Genomic DNA, 21843 nt, shown 5'->3' with positions numbered 1-21843 from the left:
ACACTACTAGTCACCTGTTTTTGCCTCCATTCTGCCCCTCCATATACCACTTTTTGATCTCTGTCTAGCAGCCACCCTCTTATCCACTTAACCAGTGTCATATCCATCTCCATTTGTTCTAATTTTCATAGCAGTGTTCCATGAGGTATTCTGTCATGCCTTTGCATCTCCAGCAAAATTGTGTAGCCACTTCCTTTATCCAACTCAGCTGTTAATCTATTATAAAAAGTTAGTAAATTACTAAGGCATAACCATCTCTTCATAAAGCCATGCTGACCCTCATACAGTATCATATTTTTATCTACCCATTCTTGAATTCTCTTTTTTTATCAATTTTTCTAGTACTTTTACCACCATGCCTGAGGTACTTTTTGGTCTATAATTTGCTACTGTAGTTTTTGAACCTCCCTTATGCGAAGGAATAATTTTGCCCTCTTTCCACTCCCTTGGAACTCTACCAGAGCTGAGACTTAAATTAAACAGCTTAATCAATTGCATTGCCAGTTTTCTTGCACATTCTCATAAAACCTTAGCTGATATCCCATCTAATCCTATGGCTGTATTTACATTGAGATTCTGCAATATCCTAAGAACCTCTAATTCATCCACCTCTGATCCCACATTAGTGTCTGTCACATAGGTTAAAGCAGTATAGGAAGTGCTTCAAAAGTGGTCACTCAGTAACTCAATTATTTTATCCATTTCTGTCTCTTCATGACCATCATCATTCATTAAGGTTAATCTTCCATTGTCATTCTTCCTCTTACTTGCCACAAAACGAAAGACCTCTTTGGGATTTCCTTTGGCCTGCTTGGCTAAATATTCTTCTCATAATCTGATTTTGTCTTCCTTGCCATGCTGGTCACCTTTCTTGCCTCAGGCCTTGTACTGTTCATGAGTTTTCTGGTCACTTTTCTCTTTATATACCTTCCATAGAATTTTCTTCTTCTGCAGCTCATGCTTAATGATATTACTTATCCATCTAACTCCTACCCGATTAACCCTCCTTACCCTAGGTAGACAATTTAATACTGCTTCCTCTAGATGACCCTTAACTATATCCCATGCACTGCTAACATCCTTACCCTGCAGTGTTTTATGACATGGTACAGATTTAAGCTTTTTCCTAAGCATATCATAATCATCTGCCTTGTAGGTCCACAAATATCCCTTCTTGATAGAATATACCTTGTGTTTACAATTTCCCAAGTCAAGACCACATTGTCACTTTCGTCTTGGTTATGGATAGCTCTTCTGATCCTATGACCAAGTCCAGTAATCTCCCACCCCTAATCTCTCCATCACATGCTGCCTTAAGTAATTCTCTCAGCAGGTGTATGAATTCTATTTCCTTTCTGCATTGTGATCTTTCTTTCTTCCTACCAGTCTATATCTCCATCAGTTATGGAGATATGTGTGCAAGGGATATAGAGATATGAGTACAGGTCGAGTAATTATTATGGGGGGACTTCAACTTAAGTCCCCCATAATAATCACTCTACCTGTACTAATTTGGTGATGCATGTCTTCCACATCATCTGTGGAACTCCCTGGCCTATAGCAACAACCAACTGTAAATTTTATCTTACTGATCTTAATCTTACACCAGATTGTGCCATATGAACAGGCACTCTCCCTCCTGTCTCCTATTCTTTTTGGTTGCAATTCAGCTGCTATCATCAATCCCTGTAAGTACATCATCTGCTGTTAGTCAAGTCTCACTAATGCCTATAACTTTTGGCAAGGTTGCACTAATCAATACCCAAAACTCCTCTCTTGTTCCTGATACTTCTGGTATTAGTATATAGAAATGGCCAACCCTTTATTCTCCCACCCACCTTTACTTTCTGAATTGACTACCCTCTTCAATATTTTTGCTTGAGAGATTAGATTTCTTACTTGATCAGTCTCACACTCACTCACTTCATGGGTGCATTCATACAATCTCACTTGCTTCCACTCTAATTGCTTAAGTTTCCCTGAAATTGCACATCAGCATGCTTGTTGAACAAAGTTCTCTCCAGACACCTAACACCAAAACCATTCAGGTGCAATGTATCCGCATTGTACAAATCTGTCTTTCCATCAAACAGAGACCACAGATCCACAAATTCTACATCGTTCCTTTTGTTCAATCTATGTATAGACTCATTGGCTATCAATGCCCTCCTCCTCCTCCTCCTCAGTTCGCCTCTATCATAGCGTAATAGGAGACTTACAATTCACCTTCTCGCTCTTCAGTTTTCCCTCTTCTAACAACTCCTTTACATCCTCACTCATAGATTTATATAAATAAAAGAAAAGGAAATATAAGAGTTTTAAACATTTTTGCAATCTAGTGACCAAAACAAGGAAGTGTTAGTTTGCTTCATCGACTTCGAGAAAGCATTTGATAAAGTCCAACCTACTAAAATGATTTGATTTATTAAAAAAAATTGGATTAGATGGTAAAGACATCCGGATCATCGAAAATTTATGCTGGAACCAAAAGACATCTGTTCAAGTTGATGACGTTATTACAGACTCCATTAACATCAAATGATGAGTAAGGTAAGGATGTGTGCTGTCGCCTATCCTTTTTATCATATACTCAAAGCCATAATTTAAAAAAAAAAAATCTTGAAAGAAAGAGAGGAAGGGATTAATGTAAATGGTAAAAACATCAATAACATCCAATATGTTGAGGACACTGCTCTCCTGGCTGACAATATTCAGTATCTTCAAAATTTTCTCAAACTAGTGAATGAAGAAAGTGAAAAAATGCACCAAAACTAAATTTATGGTCATAAGCAACAAACCAATTCTTAATTCAGCACTTTGTTTGAACGGGGAAACAAATAGAAAGAGTGACAAAATTGAAATATCTCGGATGCTGGTTAAATGAAGAATGCAATCCCGAAATGGAAATAAGTTAGAATTTAAAATGGTAAGAAAAAAATTTTCTCCTAATGAAATCAACACTGTAACTGCAATTTAAATTTAGAGCTTAGAGTATGCATATTGAAATGCTACATATGGCCTGTACTGTTGTACAATGCAGAAATTGGACCTTGAAGACATCTATTTTTAAAAAAAAAAAAAAACCTCGAAGCCTTTGAGATGTGGTTATACAGTCAAATGTTAAAAATTCCATGAACAGCAGAAACATACAATCAAAAGTACTGGAATAAATGAGGAAATCACGTGAATTTTTAGCTACCATAAAAAGAAAAAAAACTGCAAAAAAATCTTGGTCACCTACTTTGTAATGAAAAATATAAGATACTGCAATTGATTACAAAAGGGAAAATGAATGGAAGAAGAGGACAAGGAAAATTAACATCTTTCTTGGCTGGCAGACATCAGACAGTGGATTGGCACAAGCTCTGAAGGACTGTTCAAAGTGGCTGAGGATCGCTCAAAATTTACCAACCTCTGATAGGAGATGACTGTTTGTTACTGTTTTAATACTACTTAATTTGTATTGTCAGTGATAATTTTTGCAAACTTTTAAGGAATTTTTACAAATGAATAGTAAACAATTAGATACATAATGTACTTGAAAAATTTACTTCTTTCTGAATACTTGTTTCAGCAGTGAGCGATAAGACAGTGGAATTGCAAGGTAGTGAAAATGCGATTTGCATAAGTAGCACTGAAAAACTAATTGAAGACATGAAAGAGTTGGTAAAGATGGGGCAAGAGATTAAACATATGAGGAATGAACTGAGGAGAACTATGGATTTGCATGGTAATGTGAGGAAGAATGGGATGAAAGATTTGAAAGAAATATCAGGTGATTTTAGAGAGGCAATGTGCAGAGACTCAATAAGAGGTGTGCTAGGTCTGTTTTCCAGGAGGTAGAATAATCATGGTTGAAGTATTCGATAAGAGGAGTATACGAGCAAAAGAGTTGGTAGTGGTAGTTGGCATGAATAATTTGACTTGTAACAAGAGGAATATAAGGAGGGATGTTGCGAGGCTGTTAAGGAGAGTGAAAAATAACAGTTGGGTAGGTAAAGTAATTAGCCTGTTGCTCAGGTATGATAATGTAGAATTGTGTGAGAAGAAAGGAGTTCATTTTGTGAATTATGGGATGAGTTTTGAAGGGTGAATACAGCTGTATAAAAGAGATGGGCTATTTGAATAGATTTGGTGCAAGTCAGTTGGAGAAAGTATTGCTGCAAGAGAAAATGACTGAAGTAACCTGCGGCTGCAAGAGGTGTTGCAGGAAAGCAAGGTATAAAAGTTGGTGAATGGAAAACTGAGCAGCATGAATGAAAAGAATGTGTATGTGAGAGAGAAGGAACACAGAGCGAACAGGGAAATGGGGGGGGGGGGTGGACAGGGAGATACTGTGTGAAAAGTATAGATGATGGTTTCAGGAGTAGATGTCAGAGTGTGCAAGAAAGAATTAAGATAGTCAAGGATGTGAAGGTGACATGTAGGTCTGGGGAGGAGTATAATATCAGTGATGGACAGCAGTGGATGGTGGCGGGGGGGGGGGGGACTGTGGTGGAGTCATATCTGAGGTGGGATCAATGGGACTTGTTATAGAAGCAGAAATGAGCTGGTGTGTATGTTTACAAATGCTAGAAGTATTCGAAACAAGGGGAATGAAATTATAGCATTGACAAAATTCATTCACCCAAAAATTATTGGTATAAGTTAGACATGGTCGAATGAGGATGACATTCTAACAGGAATAGAGATGGAGGGATATGTAGTCTTTTGTGAACATACAAGGCAAAAAGGGAGGAGGAGTGTTAATAATGATGGCAGAGGAGTTATGCCCATCTAGGGTGGAGATGAGAGAAGCAAACGGACAGTGGTTTTGAAGCAGCATGGTGTGAAGTGATGGTAGACAGGATGAAATGTTTAGTAAGGTGTTGCTATAAACCTGGTAACGTGGGAAGCAGTGAGAAAGAAATATTTAGACAAATTGGTCTGACTAATAAAAGGGTGATCATTATGGGTGATTTCAGTTATGTTAATATAGACTGGAATGAAGACAACACAGTATCCGGAACCAAAGAGTGAATTTCTTGGGTTTTAAGGGACAACTACCTTAAGCAGTATATAACAGTCCACGCATGGATCAAGGGTCTTGGATTTAATTATCTCATCAGAAGGTATTTTTGTGAATGAAGTGATCACTTGGGTGGTGGCTAACCATATCGGGACTTTTGTGAGAAAGGGTTATGTGTGGAACTGTGAGGTAGGTGATTTTGACAAACTCAGAAGGTTTCAGCAATATCATGGAATGTGGAATTGGATGGGAAGGAAATCAGCGCTGCTTGGTCTCTACTGAGGAAGTATCTGGCAGAGGCAATGACTGAGTATTCCAAAGGGCTGGAGATTAAATGAGCTAGGTGTAAAATGGATGACTGAAGAGGGGAAGCATGCAATCTCAAAGAAAAATGCATTGCGGAGTCAACACAAGATGAGTTGGAGATAATCAGTTATCTGAGGAATACAAAGAGAAAGCAAAGGAGGTAACTTACTTGTTAAGGGTAGCAAAAGTGCAGTATGAGCAGCAGTTAGCAAATTATGCTAAAAGAAATTCTAGGGAGTTTTTTCGATATGTGGCCAGTAGACAGAAGAATGATTATGGGAGTATAATAAACACTGAGGAGTATACAGTAGAGGTGTTTAACAAGCAGTTCATTAAAATATTCCATCCTTGTGATTGCAACATAATGCTGAACTTGAACAGTGGAAATGGGGGGAGAAACCAATGATTGTGAATGAGAAGGTATGTCAGGAAACTTGATGTCAACAAGGCCACAGGACTTGCTAATTCCCTGGATACACAGTGATATACCAACAGCTTTAACTTACATTTTTAATATGAGTTTTAAATTAGCCCAAGTTATAAAGGAGTGGAAAGATGGCAAAATTGTTCTGCTTCATAAAAGGGATAAGACTAAGGCTTTGAATTATAGGTGAATCTGCTTGTCTGGAGTTGTGGTCAAGGTTTTGGAGAAGCTAGTGAGGACGAGTTTAGAACTTAGTCGACAGCAGTAGAATTCTCTTGAATGGGTAGCATGGGTTTGCTAAAGGAAGATGGTGTTTTAGCAATCTGCTTACTTATTATAACAAGGTGATGAATACATTGGATAAGGCGATGCATAAACGGTAGTATATTTAGATTTTGCAAAAGGTTTTCAGTAGATTGCCACATGACGAACTAGTATTTTAAATTAGAATAGATGGGGTGGATAGTAGATTAGTGCATTAGATTGGAGATTGGCTATTAATAAGTATCAGCAGGTTGTGTAGTATGGAAGAGTGATATCCCAGATGATACAAGTTGGGGAGAGTTATGAGAAGTAGAGCAGATGTTGTAGTTTTGCAAGAAGACCTAAATAGACTGTGAATGGGCAAGTGTGTGGAGATGTTAGTTTAATGTAGTCAAGTGTAAAGTTTTAAAATTTTAGAAGCAAAGATGGGATGCAGAGTATAGGATTGGTGGGAATATTTTAGAGGTGGAGATGAAAGATCTTAGGGTGATGGTGGATAAGGACTTGAAATTTTATGGACATTTTACTAAATTTGTGAGGACGATATAGCAGATTATGGGAATGATGCAGAGAACACCGATGTGTAGAAGTAGGGATGTTCTAATTCCATTGTGTAAGGCTTTGATCAGGCTGCATATGAATTATTGTGCACAGATTTGGTTATTACCTAATTTTCAAAAGGATGGGATGTTGGAGAAGTTTCAGAGACGACTGACAAAGTTGGTTTCTGGTCACTGGAATATGAAGACAGATTGAGAGAATGCAAATTACAGACTAGTGGATAGAAGGAAGAGAGGAAACATGATCAAGATGTATAAGTCAGTAAAGAGTAATTACCAGATTAACGTGGATGAGATTTTTCATCCACATTAATCTGGTAATAATAGCAGTAAAAGATTCGAAGATGAAATAGAATATAAAAGAATAAGAGCCATAGCTAAAAGAGAAATCAGAAAAAGACATAGAGAATCTTTTCTAAATAACTTAGGGAATTGAAACAACGTAGATCCGAATATAAATTAAATAATACTTTAATAGATATTTCCGATATTTCGGCAATGTCTCATTGCCATTTTCTAAAGGAACTTACAAAAGGCAGGAGCACAACAGGCTCTAACAATATAGTAACTGGAAATGAAGATATGAAGCTATCTTTCTCCTAGAAGTCCTGATGGTGCCCTCTGGTGGGCTAAGTAGGCATTCTTGGCCATTGGGCTGAAGGTCTGCTGATGTATGCCTCCCAAATTTGGGGCAGTCGCATACAACCAAATTTGTTGAGGTTTGGAGAGTTTCTTAGGGCAGAGGCTGATTCCATAAATAATCTTTCGAATTTATATTTGCTCCGGTGTATTATTTTTGCTTTCTTCCACCGTATTCTGTGGCGAGTATCCAGAGCATGGTCTGCAAGACCAGAATGGCTATATTTGTAAAACCGGATGTAGTCCTTGTGTTCAGAAATTCTGATGTTCGCTGTCCTGCCTGTTTGGCCAAAGTACGACAGTTTACAACTGCAAGGGACCTGGTATACACCAGGTAGGTCTAGGGGAAGTGGTTGGTCTTTGGTAGAGCGGATAAGGGATGCCAATTTTCTGTAAGGCCTGTAACAGGAGGTGAGGTCATGTTTTTTTAGAATTTTGGTAATTTTTTCTGAGGTGCCTCGGATGTAGGGAATGATGATGGATTTAGAGTAATCTTTTTTGTGGAGGGGGGGAAGGAGGAGGGCTGTGGTTTGTAGGTTTTAATATTTTTTGGATTTTTTTTGGGGGGGGGGTAGCCATTGGCTGAGAAAGTGTTTAGGATGTGATTTAGTTCAGTGTTAAGGGCTATGTCGTTAGAACAGATTAGTTTAGCCCTGTTGTATAGTGTTTTTACCACTCCATATTGTTGTGAGGGGGGGTGGTGAGATTGTTGGTGGATGTATCTGCCTGTATGGGTGGGTTTTCTGTAAACTGAGAAAACAAAGTTCCATCAGGCTGGCGGGTGACTAGTGTGTCTAGGAAGGGGAGGCAGTAGTTTACCTCTTTTTCCAGGGTGAACTTGATTCTGGCGTGTTGGTTGTTTAAGTGTGTGAGGAAGGAGAGGAGTGTTTCAGAGCCATGTGGCCAAATAGCAAACACATCATCAATGTAGCGAAGCCATATGGTTGGTTTTTGTGGGGCAGAGGCTAAGGCTTTTTCCTCAAAGGTCTCCATAAAGAAATTGGCTAAGGGTGGGGAGAGTGGTGAGCCCATGGCTGTCCCCTCTATTTGTTTGTATAATTTTCCCTGCCAAACGAAATAGCCCGAGTTCATTGTGAACTGAAATAGGGCTGAGATATCGGGAGAAAATTTAGCTTGGATTAGCTCTAAAGTTTCCTTGAGTGGGACATTGGTGAATAAGGAGGAGACGTCGAAGCTGACCGTTATGTCATTATGTTGGAGTGTAAGGTTTTCTATGCTGGCTTTGAAGTGGGCTGAGTTTTTTATGTGTGATGGTGTGTTGCCAGTATAGTGTGTGAGCTCTTTGGCTAAATATTTAGCTAATTTGTATGTGGGGGAATCAATGCCATCCACTATGGGACGTAATGGCACATTTTCTTTATGTATTTTTGGGAGTCCGTAAATACGGGGGGGGGGGTATAGAGTTAAACGGTTTTAATCTGTTGGTAACTTCTACAGGCCAAGATGTGACTTTCTTAAGGAGGCTGTGAAGTTTTCTAATTTGTGAGTTGGTGGGATTGTAATTGATAGGGAGGTAAGTAGCCCGATCTAATAGGAGAGCATTCAGCTTACCTTTGTAGTCCTTTTGGTTAAGTACTACAGTTGCATTTCCTTTATCCGCTTTGGTGATAACTAATTCTTTATTATTTCTCAATTCCTGTAGGGCTTCAAATTCCTTGTTGGATATATTGGTTTTGGGTGGTTTTGCTATGGAAAGGACACAAGCTACATCCAGTCTTACACTGTTGGCGATTTGATGTGGAAGGTGGCGGATTCCTCTTTCAATCTGGATCATAATATCCTCACTTGGTATTTTTTTGGGAGCAATGGCAAAGCTGTGGCCACGTGAAAGCACGTTGAGAGCTTCAGGCTTCAGGGTGACTGAAGAAAGGTTGATTACGGTGTTGGTAGCAGGTACTGGATTGACGGTGGAATTCTTTTTTATTAATTTATCGAATTTCTTCATCTGTCGGCTTTGTATCTTTTCAAACTCTTTGTCTGCGGAGGTACACGAGACGTCATGTAAAATTGTCCACAGTTCTTGATTCAAAGTGCACGAAAGTTCCTCTTCCAGGGTACGAATAGCTTCGTTAATTTTGGCTAAGCCTAACCGCGTTGCGGTGATTTGTTCGCGTAGTAACGCGTAGCTTGCGCGGTTGTATATACGGAGCGCTTTTTGCGAAACAAAACGGTGCTTCAATTTCACACAGTTCGGGATTACCTTGTTATCCCGGCAGCGTTTCAGGAAAGTCAGACGATTTAATTGTCTTGACAGCTTCATCTTCATTTTACCATATTGGCGAGCCTTCCGTGCGATAGTATCTCCGTGGATGATGTTGATTCTCGTAGATAGGCTTATACGTTGGTTATGCATTTCTAAATAACTTAGGGAATTCAAACAACGTAGATCCGAATATAAATTAAATAATACTTTAATAGATATTTCCGATATTTCGGCAATGTCTCATTGCCGTTTTCTAAAGGAACTTACAAAAGGCAGGAGCACAACAGGCTCTAACAATATAGTAACTGGAAATGAAGATATGAAGCTATCTTTCTCCTAGAAGTCCTGATGGTGCCCTCTGGTGGGCTAAGTAGGCATTTTTGGCCGTTGGGCTGAAGGTCTGCTGATGTATGCCTCCCAAATTTGGGGCAGTCACATACAACCAAATTTGTTGAGGTTTGGAGAGTTTCTTAGGGCAGAGGCTGATTCCATAAATAATCTTTCGAATTTATATTTGCTCCGGTGTGTTATTTTTGCTTTCTTCCACCGTATTCTGTGGCGAGTATCCAGAGCATGGTCTGCAAGACCAGAATGGCTATATTTGTAAAACCGGATGTAGTCCTTGTGTTCAGAAATTCTGATGTTCGCTGTCCTGCCTGTTTGGCCAAAGTACGACAGTTTACAACTGCAAGGGACCTGGTATACACCAGGTTGTATACCAGGTCCCTTGTATGTATGCGACTGCCCCAAATTTGGGAGGCATACATCAGCAGACCTTCAGCCCAACGGCCGAGAATGCCTACTTAGCCCACCAGAGGGCACCATCAGGACTTCTAGGAGAAAGATAGCTTCATATCTTCATTTCCAGTTACTATATTGTTAGAGCCTGTTGTACTCCTGCCTTTTGTAAGTTCCTTTAGAAAATGGCAATGAGACATTGCCGAAATATCGGAAATATCTATTAAAGTATTATTTAATTTATATTCGGATCTACGTTGTTTCAATTCCCTAAGTTATTTAGAAATGCATAACCAACGTATAAGCCTATCTACGAGAATCGACATAGAGAATCATATAATAAAGCAGCACGTAAAAACCACAGTGATATCTTAATTAGTAAAAGGACAGATATTTCGTACTAAAATTAATAATACATCTTCAGTGTCTGTAACAGTAATAGGAATGGAATACAAACAAAACATTTGGTGTATCACTTATTAAAATACAATTGTTACTGCGTGCTAGGAAATAATAGAAATAACAAATTTAATCTATTAAGATAAATGGTTTTTTACATAAGATAAGTCTCCCAGATCTTTGAGAGAGAGAGAGACATAGTCATTTCTATTTAAATTCGGTTGGTGTAAGATAGTTTCACAACTTTCTTTGAATAAGCATTCATATTTGAATCTGCATCTATGAAGGAGAACTGCTTTATTATTTAATTTTTATTATTAAACACTAAATCAGAATTTCGAAATTGTGGACAGAAATATTTTAAAAAAGATAACTGGCAAACATTTGATGAAAAAGAAATAACTAAAGAAGAATTAGAAATCAGCCTGAAAGAAACAAGAAATGGAAAATCACCTGGAGAGGATAAGCTAGGTCCAGAACTATATAAATATGCAGGAACAAGGTTCAAAGAAATACTATTATTTTTAAATAAAATCTATTCAACTAGTACTCCCCAGTAGAATGGAAAAATGCAATTGTGATTCCTATCTTTAAAAAAGTAGTAGAGATGACCCTAAAAACTATAGAGGCATAAGCATACTAAATTCCTGTTACAAAATATATAGCAGAATTCTAAATAACAAACTAATAAAATATTCTGATTTTAGAAGTACAGAATGGATTTAGAAAAGAACGATCATGTAGACCCGGCCTTTTGCCTAAAATTAATAATAGAGAAAAGAAGAGAATACAATTTAGAAACACATTACATTTTATTGACTTTGAAAAAGCATTTGACAAAGTTAAAAGAAGCATTTTATTTAACATATTAAAAGAAAGACAAATATCAAATAATATTGTAAAAGCTATCATAAGTATACATAAAAATAATCAAATACAAATAAGACTAAATCATGAGCTATCATATACGAGAGAGATAAACCAAGGAGTCTGACAGGGATGTCCCCTCTCAGCAACTCCTTTTAATATTTACCTAAATGAAATAAAGTGGAATAAAAATTTCTATCAAGGTGTTAAACTTTCTCCTACTGTGAACTTAAACACTCCTTTTTGCTGATAACCAAATAATATTTACAAATTCTGAAGATAACTTACAGAAAGCTATTTTAAATCTAAATGAGATGGTCAAAGATTATGGAATGATAATGTCAATAGAAAAATCAAAAACTATGACCTTTAAAGGGCAAGATCCAGTAAGAACTAAAATAGTAATAGATAACAAGATTTTAGAACAGGTGAATTCATTTAGCTACCTAGGATGTATGATTACATATGAAAAAGATATACATCTTCAAGGCCCACCTTTCCTAATTGGGTTGTGGGGGCAGCAGCTGCAAGAGGAACTTCCAATGGTCATGATCCTCCGCCACTAAGCTCAGGTGTTCTGGTGGGACTCCCAAACGTGTCCACCCAAGGTTTTGGATATAATCTATCCAGTGAGTTCTTGGTCTCCCACCTTCTGGCTTGACAAAGAGAGCCTGATGGGGGAGCCTTTCTTGTGGCATTCTGACCAGGTGTCCGTACCAACGTAACCGTGATCTCTCAACACGGAGAAGCAACAGTTGAGTATTGAGGGTTTCCCGAATTGCAGAGCTTCTGACTCTGTTGAGTCTTGTCAGCATGCAACCCCTCGAAGGAACCTCATTTCAGCCGCTTGGATTAGTGTCTGCATTCTTTCAGTTATTACTCAACTCTCATAACCATAAGTGATGATGGGGACATAGACTGTACTGAAGACGGCCAGCTTTGCCTTCTGGCTTAACACCCGCTTCAATACCACCGAACGGCCAAGTTCCTGCAATATTGCGCTTGCTGAGCCAATCCGAGTATCTAGCTCTACGTCCCACTTTCCATCACTCGTGAATATGGAAAGTGGGACATAGAGATAGGTTTTAGCTTCAGTTTTAGCCACACTGAATAAAGATCAGTGTGGCTAAAACTGAAGCATTCGTGGTCTTTAAACTTCTCCACCTGCCCCAGTGGGACTCCACTCACATGTAGAGTGCACTAGGATGGTTGTCTTGAGACCACGAATGGGGCAGGTGGAGAAGTTTAAAGACCACGAATGCTTCAGTTTTAGCCACATTGATCTTTATTCCAGCTTCTGCACAAACCTCTACAAACCTATCCAGGGTCTGCTGGAGGTCATCTGTGGAAGAGCTGAGCAGAACTAGGTCATCTGCAAAAAAGCATACGTCCAATGCTACATCTTCCAATTCTGACACACTCACTGCCTTGGCTGTGCCTATCAATCCAGTCCATAAATATTATGAAAAGGAGGGGGTGACAGAACACACCCTTGGCAGAGGCCAATGGAGACTGTGAAAGGTTCAGACTTTGTGCTGTTTACCCTGACACAAAACTCTGGGCATTCATACAGGGACTTGATGGCAGTTAATAGTTGGCCATCCACTCCGTACTCCTGTACTACTTGCCAAAGCTTATCCCTTGGAACCCAGTCATATGCCTTCTCCAAGTCCACAAAACATGTGTAGACATGTTTTGTGGACTTGGCATATTTCCAAGATTTCTCAAAGACTGGCCTTAAAGTGAAGATTTGGTCAGTTGTGCTTCTACCAGGATGAAAGCCACATTGTTCTTTCTGTAATTTGACTCAACTATACTCCTGCACCTTCTTTCCAAGCACCTAGCATATACTTTCCCAGGCAGGCTGAGCAGAGAGAGATGCCATGATAGTTGCTGCAATCTCTCTCTGGTTTCCCTTCTTGAAGACTGGTATTATTATGCCTGTCTGCCATTATTGCTTTGGTGCTCACCCAGATATCCAAGCAGCCTGACACACTCGAGTCAGCCAAAGAATTCCATCTCAATTTAAGTCTTTTAGCATTTCGGGCCGAATTTCATCATCACCAGCAGCCTTGCCCGATTTTAGCAATTTTATTGCTAAATGGACCTCTTCTGCTGTGAGACTAGTCATCACCCCGATCTGCACCTCTTGGATGTCCACAACTGCTGGGCCACCTGAGTTAAGAAGACTCTCAAAGTATTCCCTCCATCTGTGGAGGATATCCTTCTCGGTTGTTAAAAGTGCACCATCAGAGGTCTTAATTGCCCTTGCTGTGCATGATTTTCTCCCTCGAAGGCGGCGGTTGGTCTGCCGGAATACTTTGTTTGCATAGGATGAGGCTAATCTTTCTCCAAAGGATTCCCAAGCTTTCTGCTTTGTTGTCTTTACTGCCTCAGCAGCAGCTTTTCGTGCCTCAGTATACCGGAAACACACCTCAGGTGACTTGACCTTAAGCCATGTTAGGTAGGCCTCCTTTTTTGCCTGGACAGCTTTTTGGACCTCTTGGTTCCACCAAGGTGTCCTTTTCTCATTGCCCATTGCCACTCTGAGCCGCTTTCTGCCACAGCATGAGAGTGCAGAGGCAGTGACAGCAGTTCTGAACAGCTCCCACTCCTCCTCAACATCTGCAGTATGCTCAGAAATCTCTTTGAACCTGGAGGAAATGTCATCTGCAAAATTGTTCCTCACAGCCTCATTTTCCAAGCCTCCCATTTCGTGCGGTATAGCTGCTTAGGCCTACCAACGTTGATTGGTAGCATCTGGTTTCTGAAGCCATAGAGTGCAGACAAGGTGGTGGTCAGTTGACAGTTCTGTCCCTTTCTTCACATAAACATCCAGCACTGAGGAAAATAGGTCTGCTAAGACTATAAATAAGTCAATTAAAGACCTTTGTCCAAGTGTATCCCTTTACCAGGTATACTTATGGACTTCTCGGTGCTGGAAGAAGGTATTCATTATGGACAAGCTGTTAGTACAGCAGAAGTCCAATAATTTCAACCCATTCGCGTTAAGGTCGGGTCTCTGTTCCTCCCAACCACACCCTCCACATCTGGCCATCTGTTTCAACATGTGCATTGAAGTCTCCCATTAGCAGGACTGATTTCATGTCTGCCACCCCTGTCAAAGGCAGCATCCACTTTCTCTAGGAAGGCAGAGTATTCTGACTCCAGATTAGGTGCATAGGCTTGCACCACAACCAAGTTGTGGTTTTTCATCTGGAGCTTTAACACACACACACCCCCATCCCCACAATGGGATCCACTCAGCAACACAGTCTGACAGCCAGGGGCTTGTGAGTATCCCCCACACCTGCCTGAGTAGACATTGTTGGGCTCACACCAGAGTAGTAGAGCTTCCACCCCTCATCCAGGTCAACAGTTCCAAGGCCTCTCCTCTTGGTCGAAGAAAGCCCGACTAAATCTGGTTGGTAGCGCTTGGCTTCCTCAACCTGTTCCTTCTCCTTCCCTGTCAGAGAGAGGATGTTCCAGTTGCTTGCCTAAAGCCATAGTCTGGTGCCGTTGTCATTGCCATTTCCATCCTTTTGCAGAACCATTTCTTTGCACTGCCCCTAAACACCTCCCCAAACAGGTAGCGGGCCCATTGACAGGGATTCCTCTAGCAGAGTTCTGAGGAGTGGTGTCTAAGGGAGACTGTAACATATTTTTCGAACGGGTCCCTCTGCCTAAAACCTGAACGCATCCCTTGGTAACCTGCACGACGGACGATGCGGTATGACCATTGTTTGATGACCTGACCATGTTAGTGTTTGGTAATGCCCTGTTAGCACTACCCTGTTTGCATAAGACGAAATAACACAGCAGAATAGGAAAGATTCATCCCCAGCCCTCGAATACTCTAATAGCACTCGGAGGAAGGAGCAAGAAGAAAGAGGAGGAGGGACCAGTCTACAGATAATATAACAGATGTATGTTACATGAAGTAAGGCATGGTCCAGCATCAGGTACCTCTGGTTTGCCACGCCCATACTCACTAAAATGAGCCCCTGAGATAACGAAAAAGATATAAACCTAAAAATTTCAAAATATTTAAAAATAACAGGTGTAATTAATTCTATATTTAAACCAAACCTAGTTCAAAAACAAACTAGACTAAAAGTATACAATACATTAGCCCTACCAGTCGTATTGTATGGAAGTGAAATCTGGACAATAAAACAAAAAAAAAAAGATAAAGATTAATAACAGCTGAAATGAAGTTGATGAGAAAAACTGCAAAGTATACTCTATTTGATTACAAAAGAAACGAAGAAATTATGAAAGAATTAAACCAGGAATCAGTAATAGAAAAAATAAAAAAATATAAACATAAATGAATGGAATTGTGTTCAAAAAATGGAAACAGAAAGATTATCAAGCCAAGCTTAAAGTACAAGCCATTAGGAAAAAGAAACCAGAACATTTTCTTAAAAGATTCAATGATAACTTCTAAGGCTGGAACAGGCCACTCTAGGCCTGAATCTTTGATAGGCATGATGATGATGAGATTTTTCATAGAATATCATGAGACCAGGAAAATGAGAGGCTCACCCTGGAAACTGTATAAGGTGGGTGTGAGGAGTAGATTTTTTTGCATGTAGAGTGGCTGGTGATTGGAATTCATTGCCTTAGAGCGTGGTGAATGCAGGGACGTGAATGTATTTAAGTTGAGGTATGATGAGCTGTGCATGCAAGTGTAACCTTCTACCATGACTTTTGATTCCTTGGAGGTGTGTTGGTAATATAATTATTGTATCAATTTAGATATAACTGATAATTTATCCATAGTCTGTATTACTGATATTTTGTGATATGATTAGCTTCTTATATTGTTTTTACAATTTAATGCCTATTGATTTTGCCTTAGCTACTGGATTGTATTTCACATCCTAGTTACTTTTGCTTTCTTTAAAGGTGAAAGAACTTATGATGATACCTACTTTCATGGACGTGTAGAAAGGTATATAATCGATGACCACAATGTGCCTCTTGTAAAGTAAGTAAATTGTTTAGCTTGTTGTCATTATGCTCTTGCTCTGAAGTTCTGCTTACTTAATAAAATGTAAACTCAAAATATTGTGTAGATCTTCCTTCACAGAAGTTTTCAAAATTCAACATGTTAGAAATACAAGGACCTGCATTAGCCTTCATCTTAATGTAATTTGTATACAGAAGAATATTGTTTCTGCATGGTAATACAACAGTTTTCTATTCACGAAAACTTAAGTTAGGTTTGAAATTTTTATATACAGCTGATAATACTTCTACAGTTTTATAAAGCAAGTGATGATTATGACAAGTTGAGTGAAGAGTTGGCTTTTAGCAGTGCAATTACATAAGAATTTGGAGAGGAGAAATGGTGGTGGTGTGTGGGAGGTAGACAAGGGGGGGGGGGTTGAAGAAATGACAAGAATGACGAGGTGATAATGGATAAGATAGTGTGCTTATGTGGAATATTTCGGAGAACAAAACATGAGATTGAGTGGTTGGAGAAATGCCTTGATGGAAAAAGTAAGAAAGAGCCAAAAGCATGAAACTAAGGATTGAATTTTGTATTGTGAATTACTGATAAGAGTGCTTGCAGAGAGTGTGATGAAATGATTTCCTGCTGCTGAGATTAAGGATGTTAGCAATGCTGTAAGGAGATGCAGAGAGTGAGGATGAAAGATGTTTATTTTGGCTGGAACAAATGGTTTAACAGGTGATAAGTGTATCATGCAAGAAGATATGAAAGAGTTGCTATACATGAAAGGAAAAAAAAAACAAAGTAAAAGTTGTGATCCTGTTGTCAGTTGTAGTGTTGTAGAAGTGACCCGAGAAAGCTGTTATGATCACAATTCAGATGGTGCAGGAGGAATGGTGTGGAATTTTTGGTTGTGTTGTGCGAGTTTGGAAAGAGGGATTTATGAGGTGGATGGCTTATATTTGAATGGATTTGGGATCATGAGTCTTGAGAAAATGTTGGTCAGTGAGAGTTCAGAAGGCATAGTGTCAGGGAATCTAGAATGTTTAGGAGAGATGCAGGTGAGCATGGGTCTAGGCAACCTAGAGACTACTGAGTGGGAGAGTGATCACATGATGTTAAATATAGCACTCCAGGTTAAGTTTAGTGAGGTTAGCAACAAAAGGTGTAAGGGAGGCAGTGATTGAACAGGATATTACAGTTCATATGTACTAATGCCAGAAGTATTCAGAATAAAGATGAATAGTTTTGGCATTGGTTAGCTCAACTTAGCTTAAAAGTTACAGGCTTTAGTGTGGCTTGATTGATCAAGGATGATATAATCATAGGAATAGAATGCAAAGAACATAGTGTCTTCAGAGAGGAAAGAAGGAACAAGATGGGGGGGGGAGGTGTTGCTAACAATAGTAGAGGAATTGAAGCCAAAAAGTGTAAGTTTATCAGGAGAAAGACATGGAGTGGACAGTTAATTTGAGACCACCTGGAGTGAGAGGCCAACAGGATGAAATATATAACTGGTTTCTGTTATAATCCAAGGGGTACAAGGGAAAATGTAGAAGACATGCATTAACAAATTAGGACTGAATGCAGATTGAGTCATTATTATGGTGGATTTCAACTACAGGGACATACTGTGAGCAGAAATGATCATAGGGAGGGAAGGAAATGGAATTTATACAGCTGCTGAGAGAGAAAATTACTTGAGAAAGCATGTAATGGAGAACATTAGTTTCAAGAGTGCCGGATCTGATCATAGCATCAGAGAACTTAACAGTTATCAATATCTAGCTATGCAGCCTCTACTTCTGGAAAGTGATCGTGTAGCCATGGTTTGGGAGATTGCCAGATGTGTAGAATTTTCCATTAAGAAGGGATGTTATTATTTATTTTATATAACATATGGTGTATCCCTTATGTCATATATATGATTGACAGGCTGAAGAGTTAACTTGTTGTTCATGAGAGGGTTCAAGGGATGTTAGAAGAAAACAGTATCAGACTGTGTACTCAGAGTCAGGAGGATAAATTGGGTGGAAGGTGAATGGATGAATAGGATCATTAAGCAGAGTTTCTGACAAAAAAAAAAGATAGAGAGGAATTATAAAGAAAAGTTGTTCATCATGCCTATGAGCAATACAATGTACAGGTAAGAAGGGTGATATGTGTATAGTAAGGAAGGTCAAAACTAATTATGAGAGAAAAGTAGTTCATGGCCCTCCTCATCACATGATGCCAAAAGAAGTCCTAAAGAGTTTTTTGCTATGCTGCAAATAAAAAGAGAAATAACTGTGGAAGGTGACTTGTACTAATGTAGGGAGGTAAATGTAGCAAACCAAATATTACTGAGTGACTTTGCAAGATCATACCATATGTATTTTTCTGTGTATAAGATGTCCCCATGTATAAGACGAACCCTACTTTTTTGAACCCAAAATTAAGAAATCAATATTTAAACATAAAACAGAACACATTTGATATTTTTTAAAATATTCAAAGTATATTTAGTAACTAGGTAATATTTTTAAGATACATATTAAGATGCATTTAAGATGCATTTTCTTGGATAACTTCATTCCTGTTCTCATGGCTCTCCTCATGAAGTTGAAGCACCATTTTGCCTTTCCTGTGAAATCAACAATGTTCATTTCTCTTGCAAACCCTTGTGCCTCATATTGAATAAGCTTGGTTGACACATATCCCATGCTGGTGCTGCTCTATAATCCAAGTCTTAAGCCTCTGCTCCAAGTTTGGCCATTTTGCTTGTTTTGCTCTTAAAGCCCTCTCCTTTTTTGGCATCTTGAGTAGTTCTGTTTTCTCCACTGTCTAATCATACACTCAGTGGGAGGAGGTCCGAACTGTCTCTCTGAAGCTTTATTTCTATGTTCTTTTGCATATTGATGATAACTTTTAACTTGAATTTTGAAGAATATGACAATTGTTTTTATTTTCAGACATTTTTATGGGCTAGTGCTCAGAATATTAATGCATTAACTTACCCTGCTAATGAGTTGCAGACATATGAATGCTTTCAGAGTTTTGATTGGTTTATTCAGAATCAGCGGTTAACACGTTCATTGCCAAGCTGAAAATTGGAATTTCGTGTGGTGGCTAAATTTTTTTTATTTAGTTTTTATTGTGCTCAAAATAAGTTAAATATATTATTTATATGCTTTTATTGTTATGTACATAGGATTTATGTACTCTAAATATCTATTACGCGATATCGCGTGATATGTAATTCGGTCAAATAAGTTATATATTTTACAAATAAAAAACATTTAAATATAATAATTATAACTTTAATTATCAGTCTTTTATAATCACATAGAATTTTTAAAAATAATGTACAAATAGAAAAAAATAATTATCAAAAATCAACATTTATAGGGAACTTACTAAAAAAACAAAACAAAAACAATACTCAAAATAAATAAAAACCAAACTTCAAGCACGCTAAATCAATTAATAACTAAATAAAATCGTCGCGTCGTCGCCTTGTCCAAACGCTGCCGCTGTGCACACTGGCTAACATAAACAATAGACAATGGCTGGCGGCCATCTCCACTCCACGAAAGTCGATCCCTTCCCTAGTGGCCAATATAAATATTACGCGCCGTTTCGCTGTGGCCACTATACTATTCCGCTTAGAAACTTGATATCGACGTCCACACGATAACGCGTGATCGGCCGCCCGGTGAGAACTCTCATCACGCAATATCGCGTGGTTGTCAATGAACGTTTTAATGACGTCAATGGACAGAGTTTACAAAGGCTAGTGATTGGCAGAAGTCTGTTCATGGAGACAAGGTACTGGCAATTTCGCCAGCAACTGCTGGTCTCTCAACTGCCCCCCCCCCCCCCCCCCATGTATAAGATGACCCCCAATTTTTGGTCTAAAAATTTTAGAAAAAAGTATTGTCTTATACATGGAAAAATACGGTATATTCTTGGTTTCATCCTTTATCCAAGCATAAGCAAACAAAGTTTCCACATGAAATAACTTAACAATTGGTCTACTTGTATATATAGAGGCTAATGACTTCACATCAATTGCTTTAGTATCCCATAATGCAAGACACACATCCTTATGGACATGTATAATGCTATGCATTATGGAAAGGGCCACTATCCAGACCGGTTTCAACTTTTATTGAGGTCTTATCAGTGGGAGCCAGATCCCAGAAGAGATGCCAAGGTTGAAGTAGTGCAGAAGTCATATTTCCCATATATAAGTAGTCAAAAGGAAGGTGTTGCACCTTATTACTAAAATACTCTGGATTAAGATATGTGTTGAAAGGTGTTGAACCAAGTGAAAAGACTTTAAACGTCTATCTCTAATCCAGAGTATTTTAGTAATAAGATATGATACCTTTCGACTAAAATTCGGAAAATGAAATTTAGATATAGAACACGCAGTTTGTCATCCCTGGAACATAATGTGGATGTGTTGTTGGCAATCCTGAAACAATATATTGCAGACACTTGGGAAGATAATGTTGCTAGAATCTCTGAAACAATTTGCTGTCTTCCTGAAATTTTAATATCGAAAGAGAAACAGCAGCTAAATTTTTCTCCCAGCATGCTAGAGCATTAGAGTTAGCCTTTCATTAAGGAGGAATTAAAAAAAGCTCTTCTACTGATCAGCTTCCTTGCACACTAAGCAATGCTCTTTATGTCGATTTCACAATTTACTGTCATTTTTATAATATGAGGATAATTGAAAGACAACTTCAAGCAGTGGTGAGCTATGGAAATTTTAATAAAGGGCTCGCATCATCGAGCAAAAAAAAAAAAAAAAAGCTGTATTTCACACAAAAACTTTTATTAATACAGCTTGTGTACAAATGCCAATCAAAAACTATGAGGGGACAATCAACCTGTAAAGGCTATCATTTTTAAACAAATATTTCATGATCTAAACATGAAATATTTGCACACAATCATCTGTGTTAATTTATCTTACATAAGAAAAACATTTTTTAACTATCAAAATATATATAAAAAAAAAAAAAAACTAGCTAACGCCTTTTTATTCCCGTATATAGGGAATAGGCGAGGCCATTTTAGCCCTATCTAACTTTTGGAGACTGAGTGCGCAGTTCAATCTCCACTGGTACCCAATCAGAGATAGCTGTCCCAAGGCTATCACTAATTAAGTGGCATGCAGTGAAGAGAGAGATGGCTCAACAAGTGCTGCCATCTCGTGGTCCCTAACCCCAACACTTTAATCTCTGAAATAATGTAAGTTCTACGGTCGATTTTCTCGATTTTACTGGACGAAAAACCAGAGTTTCTGGGATGAAAAAACCCGCTTGACCATGCTAGAGATCGCCTAACTCGGGAACCGGTTCAAAAAAAGACTTAGAAAAATTTCTTCTAGTCACCAACTAGATTTGAAACTAAGAAGTCTTCCTTCATACGGTCAAGTGCCGTGGTGTGCAAACGTCGCATCCA

General features: G+C 38.7%; 1 protein-coding gene across 3 annotated transcripts in view; it reads left to right on the top strand.

Annotated features, from left to right (window-relative positions):
- Positions 1–21843, top strand: part of LOC150104791 (phosphatidylinositol 3,4,5-trisphosphate 3-phosphatase TPTE2-like) — a 332531-nt gene that overhangs the window by 184269 nt on the left and 126419 nt on the right. For all 3 annotated transcript variants that reach the window (XM_090395969.1, XM_090395968.1, XM_090395967.1), the window contains exon 9: positions 16341–16422. In XM_090395969.1, the coding sequence (XP_090252095.1) occupies positions 16341–16422 (82 nt within the window). The remainder of the gene's footprint in view (positions 1–16340; positions 16423–21843) is intronic.

The sequence above is a fragment of the Typopeltis vanoorti genome, chromosome 7, assembly GCF_054136105.1.
Source record: "Typopeltis vanoorti isolate ZY-2024b chromosome 7, IOZ_Tvanoo_1.0, whole genome shotgun sequence".
NCBI lineage: Eukaryota > Metazoa > Arthropoda > Arachnida > Uropygi > Thelyphonidae > Typopeltis > Typopeltis vanoorti.
The sequence above is the reverse complement of the archived record's forward strand: the minus strand, read 5'-3'. Positions and strand labels throughout refer to the sequence as shown.